This window comes from Petaurus breviceps, unplaced genomic scaffold, assembly GCF_028583685.1.
Source record: "Petaurus breviceps papuanus isolate PSGF00001 unplaced genomic scaffold, PetGlider_PUasm1.0 90775, whole genome shotgun sequence".
Lineage (NCBI taxonomy): Eukaryota > Metazoa > Chordata > Mammalia > Diprotodontia > Petauridae > Petaurus > Petaurus breviceps.
The window spans coordinates 2,286,925-2,310,834 of record NW_027187342.1 but is presented as its reverse complement, the minus strand read 5'-3'; the positions used below and the strand labels follow the sequence as shown (position 1 = coordinate 2,310,834).

Genomic DNA, 23,910 nt, shown 5'->3' with positions numbered 1-23,910 from the left:
TTTTACATAATAGAAAACTGAGATCTAGATGACTTAGAGTGATTTGATTAGCTATCACTAGTTACATGATAGAAATATACTCTAGCATTAGGGTATTTGAGCAGAGAATTCAAACCCAGGCTTGGCTTCTTGACTTCAATTCAGGTTTTCTTTCCAACATTCAATTTACTAGATATTTGTTACCATGTTAGGCATAGAAGATGAGTCCTCGTGAGTTTATAGTCGGTCAGAGGAGACAAAGCATTAATTTATATAAGTATCTACAACATATAGACTATGGTGTAAGTAATTCAAAGTACACACACACAAATGCAATAATTATCTATGCCTGTTTGAAGGAGATCAAATAAGTGCCATGTGTAGCAATGAAAGCCATTAGAGAGATCTTGGCTTTTTGGAGGGGATAACTGAAATTTACAGAATCTCAGAGCTGGAAGGGACCTCACAGGACAGGTAGTACAAAGGATACCTAAATAGGCTTCCCCAGGGCAGGACTACATACAACATATATTGTATATTCATACGGTGCAAACTGATTTGGTGAAAGTGCCCACTCACAGAGGGGTACAAGACACACTGTCTATTCTTATTGCCTTATTATAGCATCAGAAGGTGATCATGGGTTCTTGAAGGCATATCAACAGAGATCTAGATCTTTCAGATTCTTTTCAATCTTAGGATCAAATGAGATAATATTTGTAAAGCTCTTAGCATAGATCCTAGCATATTTTTGTTGTTCAGTAGTTTCAGTCTTGTCGGACTCTTCCTGACCCCATTTGGAGGTTTCATGGTAAAGATACTGGAGTGGTTTGTCATTTCCTTTCCTAAGTTATTTTATAGATGAGGAAACTGAGGCAGACAGGGTTAAGTGGTTTGCCTAGGGTCACATAGCTAGTGTCTGAGGCTGTATTTGAACTCAGGAAGATGAGTCTTCCTGACTCTAGGCCTAGCATTCTATCCACTGTGCAACTTATCTGCCCCTTCATGTATAGCATGTATTTACTAAATGCATGTTCTCTTGTTCCCCCCACCAAGGTGGGAATGTTTTGAATACAGTCCCAGTAGCAGACTGAGTCCAAAGCCTGCCATAGCTAAGCACAGAGAGGTTTATCACCAGCAGGCTCACCATGTGAAAATGAACTCTTTGGATATGGCAACTCAGTCAGGTACAGTCTGGTTTGCTTTTTGCAATGTTTGGGAAGAGAATAAGGGAAAAGAATTCATAGGATGATAAGAATCACACAGGTTTTAACTATCTATAAACATTAACTTAGCTTTTGGTTACTCTACATAATGAGATTCTTTCCAATAATCAACAATGGACATACCAATGAAAAAATGTAATCCTATATTGACATTTTTACTTTGAATAAAACCAATAGATAAAATGTAAGTTTCAGCTAAAATGAAGGATCACTTATAGTGGTGAAGGCAAATAAAAGAGCTGATGGTAATGGTTTTTATTGTGAATCTAAAGGCAACAGAAACATAATTATTGGAATAATTGGTCATATTTATTGAAGTGCTCATGATACATATTGCAAAAAAAGATTACCATGACAATGATTGCCCCTCAGGTTCAACTATTTCCGAAAATTAAGAGAAAAGGTCTACATAAAATTCAATAAGATTAAATTTAATTTTAAGATTAAATCATGTGCTGTAATATCTGGTGACAACAGTATAAAGGATGATGAAAAATATATTGGAAAATACATACCAGTCATAACGAATGGAAGAGGACAAAGACCCATAGACAACCTATAACATGGCTATAGCACAGTGCCTGGCACTTTCATAAAAAATTCTCTACAACCTAGCTACCTAGTTAGCCATTGCGCATATTTTATTTGATGAAAGAATCAGAAGTCAACAGACATGGCAAACACCAAACAGTGCCAAAATAACTCTATTTTTTTTAAGCAGTCAGGGTTAAGTAACTTGCTCAAGGTTACACGGCCAGTTATTTCTGGGTGTGGTGCTGAGTGTCTGAGCCCGGGATTCGATCTCCAGGTCATCCTGACACTGGAGCCAGTGCTCTTACTCGCTGTGCTACCTGGCCACCCCTCAGAGAAGTCTAAATTTTTTTTTTTTTTGCCTTTTGGAGGGCAGTTGGGGTTAAGTAACTTGCCCAAGGTTACATGGCTAGTTTTTGTGTGTGGGTGTGGGTGTTAAGTGTCTGAGGCCAGAACCGAACTCGGGTCCTCCTGATTTTGGGGCCGGCGCTTTACTCACTGCGCCACCTGGCCACCCCAAAATAACTCTATTTTAATAGACAGGAAATTATCCATTACTCATGTGCATATCATTTCTGAATTAATTGTTAATTATACGTATAGTAAAGCTACCAATTTGTAGGAGCAAAGACCAAAATCAGTACAAATTTAGAAAAAGGAATAAAAATGAAGAAAAAATATATTGTGTACAATTAGAACAATTCCAGTCTGACTTATTTAAATAAGTTAACAATGGTGAAAAAGCATATGTGACCTGAAGAAATGATAAACTAGTTACAAGAATTTAATAAGAAGTTTAACCAATGTAGTATCAAGTGTCATAATGAGGGGATCAAGGAGCCTTAAAAGTATCTAAAACCCAAGAACTTAAGCTAGTTACCAGGAGGGGAGAGAGGAACTAAGGGCAACACTAGTTTAGCATGTAAACTCAGTTGTAAAATCTTGTAGGAAAGACTCATAAAAATTTAGGAGCACTGTTATGTCCAAAATAATGCCAACAGCTAGGCCTATATCCCTACTTTTCCATTCATATAATTGTTCTGATGCTAATATACATATATACACATTGAGGGCATCCTTGATAAGGGTTTAATGAGTAGAGAATAGGAAGCATTTCACAAATGATATTTCTCAATTCCATAGCTTTACCATTATATAATTGACTTAAAATTATATAAAATATGGCTTCACTATATTGTTTGTTGATTATTAAAATATTTTAAATTATTAATTATTTCAACTAATTATGTTATATATTAATTAAATTAAGTTAAAAATAACTTTTGACTGATCGAAAGTCTTTCTTACAACAAAGTATCTCCTTTCATACACAAGATTCATTGTGTAAAGATATGGAGCTGCACATATAGAGGGGCCCATGTATGGGCAAGGGTCTGGCCTTGTGTACAGCTCAGAGAGGCAGGATAGACATCTCTAGCTTCTTCTCCCCCCACCCTTTCCCAAGGGAAACTTTTATTCCTGCCAGGAAGGGAAGCAAGAGATTGGGGCCAGAGGCTACACTTTGTTCTCCTCAAAGGGAGAGGGAGATACCCGACTAGAATGGTATCTATCTGCTTCCTTAAATTTATTAATCTAGGGAATTTGATTAAGTTCCATCTAACTTTTGGTTGCTTTGTCATTTGGGGAGACAAGGGGATCCCAAGCTCCACATCTAAGACTTGACCCCTTTCCCACCTAATTTTAGTTCCATAATGAACACACATAGAAAATAGCAAAGAAGTCTTTCTATCTAAACTGTAGCAAAACAGAAATCGGAGAAGGTATATGTGGGAGAACATGTACCGGATAATGCAGAATGAAGGAATTCTCCCATTGGGAGTAATATAATTCAGCTCAACCAAGAGTGTCCTGAATCTCACTAAAGAGGAATATTTCTCAAAATGTCTAGAGTAGCAAATTGGGAATGTTTATTATCTTTAATTCTTAAAGAAGACCAAAGTGACATTACTATATTGGGGTTAAGGCACAGTGTGTCCAGCTGTGACTTATCAGACCAATATGAACTTTGAAGGCCCTCTCAAAGTCAGGTATAAATAGTCTATATCATAGGTGAGGAACCTATGGTCTTGAGGTCACATGTGTCCCTGTAGGTCCTCAAATGGGGCCCTTTGACTGAATCCAAACTTCACAGAACAAATCCTTTTATGAGAACTCACATTTCCTTTAAGCTACTGCAATTCTGCCTTGCTCATAGAATACAATGCCTTCTTTCATAGAGGCATGTCATATGTTAGGTGGTCCTGTGCCAGTGTCTTCCACGTCTCATAATCGATTCCAAAGTTCTTCAGAGAGACCTTGAGAGTGTCCTTGTATCATTTTTTCTGACCTCCATGTGAGTGCTTGCTTTGTGTGTGTGGTTTTTTTTTTTTGCCTTTTTTTTTGGAGGGGCAGTTGGGTTAAGTGACTTGCCCAAGGTCACATGACTACTAAGTGTTAAGTATCTGAGGCCAGATTTGAACTCAGGTCCTCCTGAGTCTAGAGGCATTGCTCTATTCACTGTACCACCAAGCCGCTTCCAAGTTCTTCTTAAAAGTCTTCTAGGCGAATGAACTTTTGGCATTTAAATATAGAGCTGTGCTCTCTGCATTAGAGTTTGAATGCTTGGCCACTCAGCTTGAGAAAGGACCTCAGTGTCCAGTACCTTGTCCTGCCAGGTGCCCTTCAGCATCTTCCTAAGACAATTCAAATGGAAGTGATTCAGTTTCCTGGTGTGGCATTGGTACCCTGTCCAGGTTTCACAGGCATATAACAATGAGGTCAGCACAACTGCTTTGTAGACCTTCAGTTTGGTAGGCAGTCTAATACCCCTTCTCTCCCTCAGAAAGCTGGGAATAAGGAAGTGATGGAGACCACCTGCTCCTCTGATATTTTCCTGGAGTCTGAACCTGAAATGGAATTGGTCTTTTCCATCTTCTCTCTTGAAGCTGAAGGCCAAGAACTTCTGAATGTTGAGTTCCCCTTTGGTGCTTGTGCCAGTAACTGAAGCTCTCATCTCTCACCAATTCCACCCCACTCCTCATGCAGTGCAAGTTATTCATCTATACCAATAAGGAGAGAGTCCCATACTGGTGGACTTTGGAATAGGAGTTACACTTCAGAAATGTTGCAACAGAGAGAAACTTGTTTGATGACCCTATGATTATTAATATCAGATGAGGTATAAAACAGGATGTTTTGCCATGGAGGATGTCCAATGAAGAGTCCAAGCTGAAGAGTGATTCCATACAGATGGTAAGATCCTTCAGATGCATCCTTTTTGGAGATAACACTGTACTGGTTAAATTAAGCCCTAGAATATTGCAAAGCCTCCTGGAAGAGACCATTGCAACTAAAAAGCATTCAGCCCAACTATCTACATCGGGAAGTCAAGAGAAGGGCAGCTATAGTGGATAGAGCACCACTCCTGGAGTCAGGAGGACCTGAGTTCAAATACACCCTCTGACACTTAGCCCAGGCAAGTCACTCAACTTGTTGCCTCAAAACGAAATCCAAAACATCGTCAAATGGATAAAAAATGCCTACTGGTCATACTATGACAGTGGATTAGATGGACAACTTTTAAAATTTTATATATAAATAATACATATGTGTACATACACACATATTATATGTGTGTATATATATATATATGTACACACACAGAATATCTTTTTTCAAGAAATAACCTATTGATGTCTTCTCCCTTTGAGAGGCCAACATTTGACTCTTTACTTCAGCTTGGAAAAATCCATCCTCAGGATCACAGGTCTCTGACCTGGGCTCAGAAAAAGAAACAGATAGCAGAAGAAATTCCTTCTCAAATTTGCCTTGGTACACAGATTGAGCACCATGTGATTCTCCCATAAGTCACCATTTTCTTCTTTTTGGGGGGTAGTGTGGGAGGGAGAACCCCCCACCCCTCCTTTGTGGGTCAGAAGTCTAAGGCAAAGTGTGTGTGAAAAGGTATGTGGGGGGGGGGGGAAGCAAAGCTATTGAAGGCTCACAAGTCATTTTTTCTCACACACAAAAGATTTGAAGATCTGAGATGGAGGTATAAATGTGTTAAAGAATCATCATGTGTGCTGCAGAATGATTAAAATGATATTTAACACCTTGTTCATAATTACTGTTGTGATTTGTTGAAAGTTTGTTACATAAGCTTCATCAGGTTATAATACTGTTTGGCAATTCTGCTTATTAGCCATTTCACATCTCATCTCTGTGTCTGCCATTGTACAACCACAGAGCCAACCCTGGTCTTCTTTCTGGTGAACACCCCTCATTTTTAACACCAAACATTCTGTGAGTGTTATATGACTACAAGTCATGGAGCACTGTAGTCTCTGAAGAAATAAAATTGAGTGTCACTTAGAGCTAAGTAGAGAGTAGCTATTGCTGTTTGTCCTTCCTTTTCAGAGAGGACCAATGACATCATGGGATGACATCTTGACTTGTGCATGAACTGAATTTAAGCGAGGCAGAATTGCACAAAGTTGTCAGCCTCATTTCTCTCTTCCAGAGTCACTGAAGTCCCATGACAAAGCAAAAGTCAAGACATTTGGAGATGGGCAGGGATGCAGTGGGTGACCTTGTTATCTTCAATGTCTTACCAAGCTCTAAGTGCTCCACATAGGCAGGTAACAAATGGGCTGTAGCAAATGAATGCATGAATGAAAAAACATTGACTAAGCACTTATTATGTGCCAATTGTTCACTCGTTTCAGTTGTGTTCAATTCTTCATGACCCCATTTGGAGTTTTCTTAGCAAAGATACTGGAGTGGCTTGCCATTTCCTTCTCTAGTTCATTTTGTAGATGAGGAAACTGAAGTAAACAGGATTGAGTGACTTGTCTAGGGTCACACAGCTCATAAGTGTCTAAGGCCATATTTGAACTCAGGAAGATGAGTGTTCCTGACTCCAAGTATGGCACTCTGTAAACTATGGCACCACCTCACTGCCCAATAGCTGTGATATATCAAAGAACAATTTTGACTACAAGGGAGGCAGCATGGTTCAATGAAATTTGAAGTAAAAGGACCTGGGCCCAAATCCCATCTCTACTTATTCCAACTTATGCAACCTGGGATAAGTTACTTCTTTCTGTTTCTTAGTTTCCTTATCCATGAATTAAGAGGGCAAGACTAGATGACATTTAAGGTTCCTTCTAGTTCCAAATTCTAAGGTTCTAGGATAATTCAAGACAATGTGGTACATTGGATAGAGTCCTACACTGGGCACTGGAAGACTTGGTTTCAAGTCTTAGCTTGGAAATCCTTGGATCATAAACTAAAAGGAGACACAGAGATCACTTCAGAGGTGAGATAATTTGCCCAAGATCACAGAGTTATAAGCTGAGTGTGACCTTGGGCAAATCACTTCCCCAACAAGGGTGGGGAAAATCTCTATTTCCTAACCTATGGAATGAGGACATTGGTTTAGGTGGTCTCTCCAATCCCTCGGGGCTTACATTCTACAGTTGCAGAAGGAAACAGGACTTTATATAATTGCCCTACACAATGAACAAAATGAAATGAAAAGATTAGAAGAAACCAAGGGTGTACACTGATATCTCTTAGAAAATGGAGCACTGATAAGCCTGTAATATTTACAGAGTGATGAAGGGAGGGTGACTAATTCCTCTCTGCCATATCATGGCCTGTTCTGGGTCCTAATTCTGAGATAAAGGCATTTGCTGTGGTGTGTCCAAGCGATATCTCTGTAGGAACTCCCTGTACCTCCAAACCAATAAAAAGGGCAGAAGCCTGGGTAGCTGAGCTTCCTCTGGTCTCAGAAGTTTCCTTCAGCCAAGATGAGGACTCATGTGAGTATTAACACTACTTTGAATGCTTCTAAACATGGTCAGAAACCTTGAAGTCCAGGGTTGAAAGGGAACTCAGAGGTGATCTTGTCCAACCTTCACCCAAAAGGTCAGGGAACACGATGGGAATGGGAAGTTTTAGGTTAAACACTTGGTTAAACATTTTGAATTTGAGTATCACAGTGAATCGAACTCTGTGACATTATAATGTTTGATGTCCAACTGAAATAAGGGAAGATGACAGATGTTTTCAAGTATTTGAAAGAAGAATATATGTGGAAAAAGTATTAGATTTGTTCTCTCTGGCTCCAGAAGTCAGAACCAAGAGCAAAGAGGAAAATTTAGATTCGAGTTATATATATGAAACATATTATATATCATATGTGTGTGTGAATGTGCACATATATAGACATATATATACAGATATATACATATATATATATATATATATATATATAAACTTCTTAACAATTAAGCTGTCTAAAAGTGGTAGAGGTAGGGTGGAGGAAAGGGGTTCCTGCTAGGGGAATAAGTTCCCAATCTTTGAGATCTTCAAGCTAGATGACCACTTAGCTGGTATATTGTGGTGGGGATTCCTTTCATATATAGATTGAACCAATGGTGACTGAGGTCTCTTACAGCTTTCAAGGTGTATCTGTGATCCTTTGTTAGTGTTTGGCTGTATTTAAAAATCCTACCCAAAACAAAAACAAATAGAAAGGGATATTTGGGAAAACAATTGAGATGGTTTTAGAAAAAAAAATATTTTCTTAGACACCACAGTTTCTTTTTTGTGTTTTTTTGGGGGAAGTCAGGGTTTAGAAATTTCAATGAAACAGATGATCCAAAGGAGAAACACAAAGGAACGTCCCAGATGGTATAACAGAGCAGCAAATTTGTAAAGCAGGAAAAGTTTGTTTTTAATATCCTCTGATAGCCCACCCCTGCCTTTTTCCCCCTCTTGAACACTATAAACACACACACACACACACACACATACCCATAATATTTCTCCTTTTCTCTACATTGCCCCTCTAGACAGTGCCAGTATTTATTAAAAGATGGGCTCTTCACATGGCAACAGCACAGGGTGACAGATGGACAACCATAGGCCCTACTGGTACCCTCACTATATCAGGAGACGGTGAGAAGGGCCTCAAGAGCTTTCTATGACCCTCCTGTGGCAAACTTTGGGGAGGTCGTGAAAAAGAATTGTACTAGATGGGCAGGCATGGGTGGCCTGAAATCTTCAAAACTGGAGGAAACATCCAAATTGATGTGATCAGAGATCCACCTGAGAAATCAAGATTCCCCCAACCACATGAGTCTGTCTGCCATTGTAAATTCAGTTTTGGTTTCAGGAAAATAATAGTAAAATAATTTCCCCTACCAACGTGTAGATTTGGTGTATGGAGGGGAAGTGTGGAATAATTAATAAGCAGGCCCTTAGCAAATTATGGCAGATTTTATTCGAGTAAAATTATATTATAATACATCTTATTACATGGATTTGTATATTTCATAAGTCAAACCTTGTCCCCTGAAACATCAATCCTTTTTCTTTTTTGGTAGTGGGCATAGCGGTTCATTCTAAACCTGTGAATGAATACAGATATCTTACAGGACCATAGATTTAGAACTAGAAGAGAACTCAGAGTTCACGTAGTAAGATGATACAAGGCATAGAATCCTGGACTTAGGACCAGGAAGACCCGAGTTCAAATGCTGCCTCAGACTCTTACTAGCTGTGTGACTCCATACAAGTCATTTAACCTCCCTCTCAACCTCAATTAGCCAGCTGTAAAATGGGAATAATAATAAAACCTACCTCAGAGGGTTGTTTTGAGGATCAAATAAGATAATGTATACAGTATTTTCTGAATCTTAATTGCAACATTAATTCTAGCTATTATTTTTATTCAGACCCCTTCATTTTACAGGCAAGGAAACAGGGGTCAAGAGAGGTGAAATCTCTTCCCCAAAATCACATAGATAGAAAGAGCAAAGCTAGGATTTGAACCCAATTTCTCTGACTCCAAAATCATGGTTCCTTCCATTGTACCCCGCTGGAAGGTCCTTGAGTGAGGCCTTGAACCCAGGTTCTTTTAACTCTGGGGCAAGCCACTACATCATATTACTTCTTGCCAGGGAAAGGCTAAAGATAAATGGATTGAAAAAAAGAGATTTAAGTGAATTCAGATAATGGAGCAAAAGGGGAAAAATAGAGGCATTTGTAACATATCCCCACAACCTTTGAAATGGATATCCAGAATAAGAATGTCTCTGTGATGGATCTATGAAAAACAGACTATTATTGGTGGAGTTATGAATTGATCCAACCACTCTGGAAAGCAATTTGGAACTATGCCCAAAGGGCTATAAAAATGTGTATACCCTTTGACCCAGCAATAGCACTTCTAGGACTGTATCCCAAAGAGATCATTCAAATGGGAAAAGGACCCACATGTACAAAAATATTTGTATCAAAGACAGACTCATGGGCTAGATGGGCTATAGGTTTGGCTCTATGCTTATTCTTTCATTCTGGTTATTATAAGTAAGGCACTGACACCGCAGAGCTAATCTATAATGTGAAATTATGTAATCTCTTCCTCCCATTTACTTACCCTTTGATAAAGTCAAAGTAGAAAGCTGTAACAAGAAATGTGTCCAAGGTAAAAGGCAGCACTCTCTAGGAAGGCTGAGAATGAATGAATGAAGCATTTATTAAGCCCTCACTGTGTCTGAAATGTCATGCCAAATGCTGGGGATTCAAATACAAGACTGGCCCTTTCTTAAGGTGCTCACATTCTAATAGGGGAGATGACATACCTGGAAGGTTTCTTTGCAAGATCCTCTGGTCCTTAAGGAACAGGATCAAAGTGAATCTCAATGTTCCTTCTTTAATAGCATTTCCACTGATGAGATAGTTGACAGCACCGAAGACTTCACTTGACAAGAACTTTCAGTAGCTGTGGCTGTAGCATCTGCAGGAGCAGTGGCCAGACTGCTTCTTCATAGGGGTGGCCCTCCAGGAAAATGGCCACAGACATTGGGGTGGAAGCATTGCTATCCCAAAGGCTCTTGGGTTCAAGGTCCCAGGCTGTCTCTGTTTGAGTCTGAGGGGAAATGGTGGTCAAGGTGGTGGTGGTTTGACTTACCTGCCTCAGAAGAAGTTGACGAGGTCTCTGGAGCATCTTTGTGAGCACAAAGCTATCCCTGGGGCCTTAGGTCCTGAGGACTCCACCCTGGCACAGAACTGATGGATTTTGTGAAAATGCCTTGTGGCTTCTGCCTAGAATAATTGTAACTCGTTTATTTTTCAGGTATTCCTTCTAGCTGTGCTAGCAATCTTCAGCACTCGAGCCCTCGGAAATGAGGTGAGTAAGCTGACCGGTCTTAATGCTAGTACACTTCAATTCAATCAAAAAGCATGCTTTAGAGCTGACCATGAACCACGCACTGAAGCAGGTGCTGAAGACACAAAGACAAAAATGAACCAGTCCTTGCATGGAAAGAGCTTCTATTCTGCTGGGGAGAAACAACATGTGTGTCTATGAGTTGATGCAAAATAAATACAAATTCATTAGGAGAGTGGGACTAACAAGTGGGAAATAGAAAACACTTCTTATAGGAGGTGACACTCAATGGAAGGAGACAGAGAGGGAGAAGCCAGCCTAGACATTAACGCCTTCAAATTCAGTTGCATTGGTTAGTCCATGAGCGTTTATTAATGTGACAGGTGTTGTATAAGCACTAGGGATATATTAAAAAGCAAAAATGTGGCCCCTGCCCACAAGGGGCTTACAGTCTAAAGGGGGAAACAATGCGCACATGCAAGACAAATACAGAGTAGATGGAAGGTGATTGCGGGGGGAAGGGCAGCTAGGTGCTCCAGTGGATGCAGGGCTGGGCCTAGAATCAGGAAGATTTACCTTCTTGAGTTCAAATCTGGCCTCAGACACTTACTAGCTGAGTGACCTTGGGCAAGTCACTTAACCCAGTTTGCCTCAGTTTCCTTATCTGTAAAATGAGCTGGAGAAGGAAATGGCAAACCACAGCAGTATCTATGCCAAGAAAACCCCAAATGGAATCAAAAAGAGTCGGACATGACTGAAACAAGTGAAAATCAACAATCTCAGGTGGAAGGTACTGGGGGATGGGGAAAAGGGAGACCAGCCAAAGTCTCTGACAGAAACTGGAATTTGGATTTTCTTGAGTCTTGAAGGAAGCCAGGGAAGCCAGGAGGGAGTCTTCATATCTCCTAATGCAGATGTACTATTCACTATGCTGATATTTAATGGCTTACCAGCTTGTAGTGGCACTGCCAAGAGCTTATGTTCTTATAGGATACAAGGTTTAGCTCCGTTTCACAGTGAGAATCAGAGAAGGACTTCAGTAGAGGAAAACAGCCTATAAACAGGAGCAGTGGCTTATTGCTACTAATATTCCTAGACTTCTACTCCAAACGTCTTCTACCATTGAAAGTGATATTTCTAGACTTCTCTAGTCCTAGTCTTTGCTGAAGATAAGAATTTAAATTTTATCATGATCCCAGGTCACACTCTGTTGGGAAACTTTCTCATTTCAAAATTTAGTAGCTTATTAATAATGTAATGGACACCCAAGATATAACAGGACAGCTAGGCCAATTTTAAATTGATAGGAGTGTTTATTAACCAGCCGGGACTGCCTCTCAGACCGAAAGACAGCCCTGAGCTTTCTGTTAGACATAATTTTATAGACAATGTGATTGCTAGCAACAGAATATGTTTCTAAGGGGTACAATATCTTCAGCATTGTGTCTATTGAAGCAAAACATTCTCAGTATTATTCTTATTGAAGCAAAGCCTTAGTATTATTTCTACTTAAGCAAAACAGACCTGAATCCATGGGAATCTGTGGCATGTTTTTAGCAACACTGGTGAAACATTTCTTTACTATTGGAGCCTATTAGGTGGTTTCCAAGGAATCTAGTAGGGGTCCCCTCTAGCAGGTTTAAGGGGGCTCTAGTGTATAATTTCTGGTGGGCACTTCAATAGTAAAAGCTTTGCTTTCCCTTAAGAAGTGAGACACACTAAATTCATAAGAAAGAGAAATTCAGGTCAATTTGTACCTCAGTGCCTTTTTGAGCAGAGCTTTGTCCTTGGTGAAACAATTCCATATTCATTTTGACAAGCATTAACAAGTACTAACTAAGTATAAGATACTGTTCTTGGAACTGACCAGACACAAAAATGAAAAATAACAGAGGCCTTGACAGCAGGTAGTAGGGAGTGGATACACAGTGATGGACTTTTTTTGGGGGGAGGGCAAGATCTGGCTTTAATCCTGCCTGGAATGCTTAGTAGCCATATGAGCAATTTGCCTAATCTCAATGTACCTGAGTTAATTCCCTGGAATTTGTCTATGAAGTCACAGCACCATCACCCTCAGCACTGATGGAGGAAGTTTCTATGGTAGAGGCAAGTCCCAGGTTAGGACACATATCTGGGTCCTTGGAATAGGAATGGTCCCACTTACTGACCAAGTAAAATTCTGTTAAGAGTATCTCAGGAAAGCGGAAGCTAGGTGGCACAGTGAATAGAGTACCAGTCCTGGAGTCAGGAGGACCTGAGTTCAAATTTGACCTCAGATTCAACACTTGCTAGCCGTGTGACCTTGGGCAAGTCACTTAACCCCAAATGGCCCTACAAAAAGCAACAAAAAAAGAGTATCTCGGGACTTTAGAACTATAAGTATCATCTCTTTGGAATAGCAAAATGTACATCAGCTTTAGATTTGGAAAACCTGGTCACACTCCACTTTTAAGCTTAATACCTGTGGGACCTAGATAGTGTCCCTGGGCCTCAGATTCCTTATCTGTAAAATGAAAGGCTTGTATGATCTTGATTGACTCTGATCTAAATCAATGACCTTTTTGATCCTATTTAAAACTCTAAGGGATTTTCAAGGTTGTCTAATCTTGTTGTTCAGTCATTTCAGTCATGACCAACTCTTCGTGACCCTTTGGGGTTTTCTTGGCAAAAATACTAGGTGGGACCATTTCCCTTTTCAGTTCATTTTACACATGAGGAAACTGAGACAAACAGGGTTAAGTGACTTGTGTAGGGTCACACATTTAGTAAGTGTCTGAGGTGGGAGTTGAGCTAACGAAGATGAGTCTTTCTGACTCCACGCCCAGCACTCTATCTGCTATACCATGTAGTAGCCGCATATATGTGCATACAAATTAGAAAACGGCCAGCAAGTGATTGTGTTTGCTATGTTGCCTTCTCTTTCTACTTTTAAATTGTCCTGGTCTGACTATGAAATAGTCCTCAGGGGTTTATTTATTCCTTGCTCATTGCAGATTGATGTTTTGATTTATTGTTGTTCCTATTTTGCATTCCCTCCCCTGCCCCCTTCAAATGTTTATAATACAAAGACAGTATGTATAATTTTTTAAAATTTGAAATCCAGGTTTTTAACTACATGAGTACTACCACTAATGGTGACCCAGTCCAGGAAACGGTGCAAATTGAAAATGAGAAAAATGTTGCCATCATCAACGTTCATGCAGGAAAATGCTCATCCACCACTGTATTTGACTACAAACATGTAAGTGATGACCCCAGAATAAAGGCTTCAAATGCACTTGGGCAAGAAACACAAAACACAGTCTCAATCTAGTTGGGGGGATGGCGGTAACAGAAACCCTGAGAAACCCACAAGGTGGCTGTAGGGAAAGCCACCATGTAAGGAGGCCGACATATGGAAATTTCCTTTTCTAAGGATTTATTCCTGCTAACCAGGTGCTAAACTCAGAAATTTCTCTGTGGCTGAAGGACAACAAATTTTGGCATCTGGGGACAAGGTCTCATTCTCCCCAAACTAGTTACATTTGGATTCACAAGTCAACTTTCTCTGAGTCTCAAACAAAGACCAATAGTAATGGGCAATAACTGAGTTCTTATCTACCCATAGGATTATGTCGCTTCCAGAATACTCTCTAGGAGAGCCTGCTATATCATGAAGATGGACCATGTAAATATCCCTGCTATGGATGAACTCAGAAGATATGTTTATGAGAGACAGGTAATTATTGTTCTTTTCATCCAATTATAAAAGCTGTCATCGATATAGTGCTTTAAGCATTTTGTGTAAATTACCTCCCTTGATCCCATTAAATATGTACTTCAAGTGTTATTATTCTGGTCTCACAAATGAGTAAACTGAGGCTCAGAGGAAGGTTTGGTCATATATCCATAGTTACATAGCTAGCAAGTATGGGAGGCAGGATTAGAACCCATGTATCTCCTTATGAGGAGTCCAGCGTTCTATTTTCATGGTGCCATGCCACCTGTAGGAGTCTGGCATACTTCTGGTTCTATAGTCAGTACCCAGTAAATTGAAGCAGCAGGAATAGTTTCTGCACAGAAATATTCATAGTAATTATAAAGAACTTATAGTTAGAAGAAACAGCAATAAAAACAGACATTTACTAAATGCTTCCTATGTTTGGAGCACTATTCTGGGAAAGAGGGAGAATTTAGCTAAATTTTGGTACTTTCCCTTATGGAGCTTATAGACCAGTGAGAATGAGATACAAATATAGTAAAAATAAATAAATATAATACATAATATTATATGATTAATGTGTTAAAGAAATATTTTTAAATGTTCTTAGGAATCAAAAGGGAGAAGACATTTTTATATGTTATAGTAAAAAGTGGAGCATAGCAAATGCAGTTCTCACATTCATTGTACTCTCTGCTTCACTGGGTCTATCCAAATTCCCTTCCCAACATATGCCAGCTTTAGTAATAGGTAGGTGGCACAATGGATAGAACATTGGACTTGAAATCAGGAAGACCTGAGTTCAAATCTCAGCTTAGACACTTACTAGCTGTATAACCCTGGGCAAGTCACCTAACCCCTATTTGTATCAGTTCTTCATCTGCAAAATGGCAAACCACTCCGGTATCTTTGCCAAGAAAACCCCATGAGTCACAAAGAGTCTGACACAACTGAACAAAAAAACATTTAAACAGTGCTTCCTGTTTGTCAGGAACTATGTTATGTGCCTTACAATTGTTATCTCAATTGATCCCCACAACAATCCTGGGAGTCAGGTTATTATCCCCACTTTACAGTTGAGGAAACCGAGGCAAAAAGAGGTTTAAGTGATTTGCCCAGGGTCACATAGCAAATAAGTACCTGAGGTCTTATCATATTTGAACTCAGGTCTCCCTGCCTCCAGACCCACCACTATCTACAACACCACTTACAATATAAATACAAATACAATACAAATACCTCTTCCTTCAAAGCCCTTTCTCCCTGCATGAGATTCAAGGGTTAGTGCAAGAAGGGACTTCAGACTAGAAATCACCTAGTCCAACATTCCCATGTTATAGATGAGCAAATTAAGACCCAGAGAGGGGAAGGGACCCGACAAGTTCACACAGTCAGTTAGTGGTACTACACTCTGAGACTTGAACCCAGGTCTCCAGACTTCTAGCGCATTGCCTGGCTCATCTTAAGGGTTAACAAATGCTTGCTGATTGACTGATCAATTATAGGATAGTGTATTTTCCAGTGAAATAGGCTGCCTCCTTATGGCTTAATCACTAAGATTCCTCCACACCAGGTTGATACCAATTGGCTTCTCTTAGGCAAGGTGTAAAACTTGGAGTAAACTTCTGAATGCTGGACAACTCACTCCCTTGTCTTTAATCCAGCTGTGGACTAAAGATATCCTGGAATGATGGTGAAGCCCTCTCTCTTAGTGACTGACTTTCTCCACATCTCTAGGCTGAATGACTATCTCATAGTAGAAACAATTGCTAATTTAAAAGAGCATGGTATAATGGGAAGAGAAGCATGGTGGGAGGTGGGGAATCAGAGTTTCCCTCCTTAACTCTCACCCCTTTCCTGGGGTCTCTTCTGTAAAATAAGAAAATAAAGCTTTACTTGTCTGAAGGCTGGACCACTTGATGTCTTGAGGTCCCTGGTGAAAATAGTTTAAGAAACAGCAATGGAAAAGGACAAACTCTGAGCTTTAAGTGTCTGACTATCGTCAGTCAACTAACATTTACATTCCTACTGTGTGCCAGGAACTCAGATAAATGCTCAGAGGTAACAATTTCTGTGATTCTCTATTTCCTCATTTGTAAAATTGGGATGCAGTACCTGCTCATCCTACCTCACAAGTTTGATGTGAAAAGTGTTTTCTCAGCCAAAAAGTATTATAGGATTTGGAGCCATAATAACATTTTTATATATTGGTGATATAGATCTTTCATCATTTACATGAATAATTATGATTATAGGATTTCTGTTATGAATATAGGTACACAAGAAAGTGTCAACTTGTTTTGTTTTTGTCTCTTCTTCTATTTTCATCCAGGAGATGCAAACCATGTTTTCTCCCAAATATACTTGGGTGAAGTACAACCCCATACGATCCCTGCTCACCAATATTGATTGGTTCCTGTTTGGTTCACCCATAAGAGATCTTTGCAAAGATGTGCCCTTGTACAAGGCTGAAGTGACTGGAGAAAAACGTGAGTATATCACAGGAAACCTTGGGAGTGTTCTTGACATGCATTGTTTTCTTCCACATATGAGCATCTTGGCTTAGATGGGAACAGGAAGAAAGAGCAAACATTTCTTTAAAGGGCAGGACCAAGTGTTGTCTGGTGGAAGACAGAACAGTGATCTGAAGGTTTGTAGAAAAATTTTGAGGGTTGTTTTTCTGCAGGGAAAGTGCTTGTTTTATTTGTGCACATACAGCAAGTCACTGTAGCATTTGTGAGTGTTTTTGTTAAAAATGGCAAAGCACAACTGGAAGGATGAGAACAATAAGAAAGCAAAGGCAACACACTGGTACGTGCACCAAAATTTTTCTTTCTGTAGTGAGAGGAAGACAGAGATAGAAGAAAGAATTAATAAGGAACTAGTCAAGAGAAAGGGGAAAGCCTTTCTGCCCTTAGGGAGCTTACAGTGTAGAAGGAAGATCTGGTGTATACCTAAATAACTATTAAATAAACTAACACATAGTAAGTACATTAGAGAGATGCAAGCCAATTGTTCTATAAGATCTGAGGTCATTAACAGCTCCAAGCATCAGGAAAGGCTTCATGAAGGAGGTGTGTTTTGAATGGTGTTTCAGAGGATATGCCTGTTCAAAGGATGGGCACATCCTCTGAAGCACAACTCAAAACACACCTCCTTCATGAAGAATGGAAAAGGCAGAGAGAAGGTGGGGCAGTTCAGGTACAGGGATCAGTCTAAACGAAGGCACGAGTTGTGAAAATATCATGATTGTAGGGAAAACAATGCATAACCCAGTTTGGTTGGAGAATGAGGGAGGTGGAAGGGATTAGTACCATAGAACATCCTCTTTCATGTCTTCCCATAAACCATCCACAGAGGAGCTACCCAATGTAGCTGAGGTTGTAGACCTTACTCTAGTTCTCTTAACAGGGTAGCCCTTGGATGGTCAGTCTGTTGTCCTTCAATCCCAGTTCTCTACTTCCTTTGACAGTTGTGTATTACATTATCCTTTATGCTACTTCTTGTGGACAAATCATCATAAAACAAAATTTTTAAGAGATTTTGTTTTTAATGAAATAACTGCTGTCCATGAATAAATTATAATGTGTTTGAAATTCCAAAGGCATATTTGAGGTTGACGTACCTGGAATTTCACAGCACTGACCCCAGGATTACCACAGTCATCCAGTCTTGTCTTACTTAAACCAACAAATAATTATTTTTCACAATAGAATCTTGATTAGTGAATTTGTTCATTATTCATTTGGAGGAAATATTCAGTACTTAGAACACTGGGATGGCAGCAGAGCAGTGGAATTGACAATAGACTAGGAGTCACAATACCTAGATTCTGCTTAGTGTATCTATAAGTAAGTCACTTAACTTCTCTAACCTTATTATCCTCATTTATTAAATGGGTAAATATCTTGAGGAAATGGACTTTATAAACTGCAAAAAAAGATCCTAAAAATGTGAGTGGTTTTTGTTTCTGGGATTAAATTGTAGTAATCATTTCTTCTTTCTCTTCTTTCTTTTAGCTGGTGTTAAGGGTTGTGCCAAGGCTGGGCTCCTGGGCATCCTCCATATTGGCATCTGCACAGACCTTACTTTTTAGACATCATCTTGTTGGAGCTATCATTCAGAGGAGGTTCCCTTGGATTTCACAATTCCACTCTGCAGCCAAACAGTAACATCACAATCTCCCACTTAACCCTCTGATGTGAATGAAATAGAGTAGTATGTTCTAATAAAATATATGCTTTATTTACAAATGTTTGAGACTGATTTTTCCCCCTTCAGTATAAACAGTGAAAAGAAAGGCAATGTCTCCTCACATGTACTTGGCCAAAGATAATCATAACCTTGATATCATAGGTTGCCATTTGAGATAAAAGGTCTGCACATAGATCAAATTTTCACTTCCCTGGCTTATTGTTCTCATATACATATATATATGTCCATGTGTATGCATATGTTTGTATGTGTACATATTTATATATACATACACATCTATAAATATACATGTGTGTGTAATATATACATACACACACATATATATGTATATGTATATATATATTTATATATACCTTGGGAATTACCATACATTAAACTACCAGGGTTTACTGACCAACTAACCTCACAAGTGGGCAACTAGGTGACACAAAGGATAGAGCACCATGGCTGGAGTCTGGAAGATCTGAGTTCAAATCTGGCCTCAGACACTTACTAGCTATGTGAGCCTGAGCAAGTCACTTCACCTTGTTTCCCTCAGTTTACTCATCTGTAAAATGAGCTGGAGAAGGAAATGGCAAACCATTCCAGCATCTTTGCCAAGAAAACCCCAAAAAGGGGTCACAAAGAGTTGGACATGACTGAAAATGACTGAATAACAACAAAAACCTTGCAAACACACATGTTCACAAGACTCAAACCACAAAGTTTATTTAAAATCTTAGAATTTAATTTAAAATCTTAATCTAATTTAAATCTTAAATCTAAATTTAAAACTTAAATCTAATTTAAAATCTTAGGATCACAGAATGTGAGGGTTGGAACAGCCCTCAGACGCCCTCTAACCAGTTCTGAATCTCTCTGATTGCATTATCATCTAGTCCTTATCTTCCCATATTCTCTTCAAGATTACCAGGAGATATTTTTAACTTTAGTGACATCTCATGTATATTATACCCACAGCATTCCTCTCATCTACCAATTAAATAATTGCAAAAAAATAAAAAGGAAAGAAAAAGGAAATAAGGTTAGTCTGAGATGATCTATTCTTGATGAAGTTATTCTGACTCTTTGTAAAGAACACTTTCCTTTCTAATGTTTGCCATTATAAAATTTTCCAAACAAATCAAAGTCAAGTTCACTTTCCCATAGCTTTCTCACTGTTTCTTCCCTTTTTTTAAACATGGGGATAACATTTGCCATTCTTCAGTCTTGTGCTATTTCCCCCATTTTCCATGATCTTTCAGTTATCATGAACAGGGCACAAACCATTTACATATGCATCTTTTAGAACCAGGGAATATAGTTCATCTGGGTCCCTCTATTAAAACATTGCAATGTTAGACAAAGAACTAATTATAATTGTCTGTTGCATCAGTAACTAGTTTGATATATCAACACAACAGAGAACAACTTCATTTTAACTCTGAAGGAAAAAGTAGATTGCATCACTTTCTTAAAGTTACTTTATTAAAACCTCAAGTTTGGTTTCCAAGGTAGAGGCAGAAGAATTTCTCCTTTGAGAAGCAAAGGACCACAGTTCCTTAGCAAACAAGCAGGAGCTCCAACCCTCCAGTAACTGAAAATTATTCTTATCAGAGACCTGGAATCTCTCCACAGATTGAGATGCCAAAACTGTACGTGTTTGCAAAAATTCGTGCTTTAAAACAAGATTGGGGATTCAGCGCCAGGGCAGTGCCTTAAGAAGAAAGAAACTCAGGTTAAGACAAGAAACCACATCGCTACCAACTACCTTCAAATTAAATGACTTCCAGATTAAATGTTACATATGTTACATGAAAGTCAATGAAGTGTAGTGTATGGAATCCAAAAGTACTGCATTATTCCTCCATCACATACTGGCAGTGTGATTCTAGGAAAATAATTTAATTTCAAAATGCTCAAGGCAAATTTTTTGGGTTATAAATTACAAGTGAGTCACTGATGGAGTGTGTTTCTATACCAGAAATATCCTACACCAGTGATCTTTAAACATTTTGGTCTCAGGATCTCTTTACAATTTAAAAAAAAAATTGAAGAACCCCACCCAAGAGCTTTTATGTGGGTTATATTTGTTGATATTTACCACATTAGACATCAAAATGTCTTTGTATGATTATGAAAATTGTTTTGACCTTGTGAATCTTCTGAAAGGGTCTCTGGGATGCCCAAGGTTCACTGGACCACACTTTGAGAACTACTACTTACACAGATACAAATTTTAAGTCTAGAGCAATGTATTACATAATTGGGCATCGTGCTAGATTCATGGCTATTTGTAAAGAATCATGGGATTAAAATTGGAAACTCCTCTGCAATGGTAGCCATTGGTAAAATTTGAAGGAGGTAAAATTTTTCAGCATATCCTCCCTCTGAATTTCTGTTCCTTTTCATCATCCTGCTAAGTCTATACCATTTCCGTGCTTAATAATCATAGGATTTAGAACTCAAAGCAATTTTAGAAATCATCTTTTCATTGGGTCACAAACTAGGATCCAAAAGGGATCTTAGTGATCATTTAGTCAACCTCTTGTCTTATCTAGTTTCAGCCTCTCATTTTACAGATATTATACATTATTTACAGATAATTTATAGAAACTGTGGGCCAGAAGAGGGAAAATGACTTTTTACAAGTTATATAGATGGAAAGTAGCAGAGCTAGGATTCCAGTATGGTAGCACCTCTGATCCCAAACCTATAGTTCTTTCTGCTAGATTGAGATATTCTCACAATGATTTCTCCTGTTAGAAGTAATAATAATAGCTAACTTTTTTTAGTGCTTTAAGGTATGCAAAGTACTCAAAGTACAAACATTATCTCTTTTGGTCCTTTCAACAACCTTGGGAGGTAAATACTATTATTATTCCCATTTTATAGGTGAAACTGAGGCAGACAATAGTTAAATGGCTTGCCCAGAATTGCACAGCTAGTAAGTATCTGAAGCTGGATTTGAACTCAGGTGTTCCTGACTCCTGGTCCAATACTCTTTCTAGCTGAACATATTTTTTCACATATCAAATCTAAAGTAACTTCTTTGCAGTTTCTAATGGCTGCTACTTCTATCCTCTGGGACCAAAAAGAATAAGCCCAGTCCCTTCTGGACACTACTCCCTGTAGCAAGACTACATTAAGGGTAAATAGTAAATCTCTCAGCTCTGTCCCTTGTTCTGAAAGGTAGGATGTTTTCCTGGTTGGACAAGTCCCAAAGTTAAAAATCCTGGAACCCAGGGGCTGTTATGTGACTGACAGGGTTTAGATACCTACATGTTCTCTCTCTGGACAGCTAGGTGGGAGAGTGGATAGAGTTCTGGACCTGGAATCAGGAAGCCTAATCTTCCTGAGTTCAAATCTGGCCTCAGACACTTCCTAGCTGTGTTACCCTGGGCAAGTCACTTAGCCCTGTTTGCCTCAGTTTCCTCATCTATAAAATTAGCTGGAGAAGGAAATAGCAAAGCACTCTGGTATGTTTGCTAAGAAAACCCCAAATGGGGTCACCAAGAGTTGGACATTACTGAATAACAACAAAATGTTCTTTCTTTACTTATTTCACTTAAACACTTCAGTCTTTGTGGGTGGCATGTCAAATAGATCCTTTCTCTGAACCTCCCAAAACTCTAATTATCCCTCATGACACAAAAGAAATTGACTCACCCTTAGTGCGTTGCTGTGCAAAGTACGTAGGAACCCCTCTACACAGATCACTGATAGTCTTTCCATACTGAGCAACATTCTTAACCCGAGCGGGTAAAATGATGTAGGTGAGACCTTGTGAGGAGTCATAATTCCTAGGAAACTGAAAAAAATAGGATTTAAGATTTAGACTTTTAAGCAACCTTGCTGATAGATCACCTAGTCCAACATCTTCATTTTGCAGATGAGCCAACTGAGTCCCAGCAAAGGGAAGGTGGCTAACCCAAGGTCACACAGCAATAGGATTATAGGATCATAGATCTCAGGCTAGAAGGAACCTCACAAGCAATCCATGCTCCTCATCTTTATATATGGGGAAAATGAGGCCAAGGGTTGTTTACACAATTTGTCCAAGGTCATAAAGGTAGTAAGTACCTGAGGTAGGATTTGAACCCTGCTAAATCTGAAAAGTTGCACATGGAAAGCAATCTGTCAATGGATGAACTCTTTATAGCAGTGAAGAGAAAACTTTAGCTCACAGGCTGAATTTGGATTTCACCCTTCCTTAATTAACACTATAGAACACAAACCAAAACACCAAACTTTCATTTATGTTGCAAAAATATAGTGTGATTTTTAAATGTTAGCAGCAATCTTCCAAAAATAAGGCTGTTGATCCATGACTATCTCTCTCTGTATCTGTCTCTCCCTTTGCCTCTCTGTGCTTTTAGGTCTTTCTTGGACTCCTGTTTCTGTTCAAATCTCTTCACTGACCACATTATAGAAGTATATTTTAGATTAATTGTTATGTTTGTTGAATAATTGTATGTTCCCTTCAAAAATTTTAATATTGATATTTATAAAACACTTTGTATCTACTTTGTATCCAGTGCTATGCTGGGATCTAAATGACATGAATGTTGAGTACAAACCAACCCACTTAACCCACTATATCTAGCCGGCTCCAGACATTAGACCATTCTTTGATTTCACATGCAATCTACTCATCCACCTAGGTTATCATGCCATCTGCCTGCCATACAAGTATATGTAAATTTCCCCACCCCTTCCCACCCATGCTTCTGAGCACCACAATCAAATCAATAGGGACCTTGCTTCTTGGAAAGAAAACAGTGAGTAAAAATAAGATGGAGGGAAACTCACAAATAGTAATTATAACTTTGAATGTGAATGGGATATTTATAGCAGCTCTCTGTGGTGGCAAAGAATTGGAAATTGGAGGGACGTCCAACAATTGGGAAATGGCTAAAGAAGTTGTGGTGTATGGTTGTGATGGAATACTACTGTGCTATATGAAAGGATGAACTCCTTGATCTTAAAAAGGCATAGAAAGACTTGCATGAAGTGAAGAAGAGTGAAGTGAGCAGAACCAAGGGAACATTGTATACAGTAACAGCAATATTGTTTTAAGAATGACTTTGAACAACTAAGTC

At 39.0% G+C, this 23,910-nt stretch overlaps 1 protein-coding gene across 1 annotated transcript; it reads left to right on the top strand.

The window, feature by feature from the left end:
* The first annotated feature begins 7,546 nt into the window (after positions 1–7,546).
* On the top strand, positions 7,547–18,818 carry GKN2 (gastrokine 2). The gene is made up of 6 exons (XM_069069082.1): positions 7,547–7,558; positions 10,882–10,935; positions 14,018–14,155; positions 14,522–14,632; positions 16,947–17,103; positions 18,634–18,818. Exons 1-6 carry the CDS (start codon positions 7,547–7,549, stop codon positions 18,708–18,710), a joined length of 549 nt encoding a protein of 182 aa, XP_068925183.1. The 3' UTR covers positions 18,711–18,818.
* The last annotated feature ends 5,092 nt before the right edge of the window (positions 18,819–23,910 follow it).

Coding starts and splice junctions, on each gene's coding strand:
- GKN2 (XM_069069082.1), top strand. Junction 14,633..16,946: donor GATATGTTTATGAGAGACAG/GTAATTATTGTT, acceptor ATTTTCATCCAG/GAGATGCAAACCATGTTTTC. Junction 17,104..18,633: donor TGAAGTGACTGGAGAAAAAC/GTGAGTATATCA, acceptor TCTTTCTTTTAG/CTGGTGTTAAGGGTTGTGCC.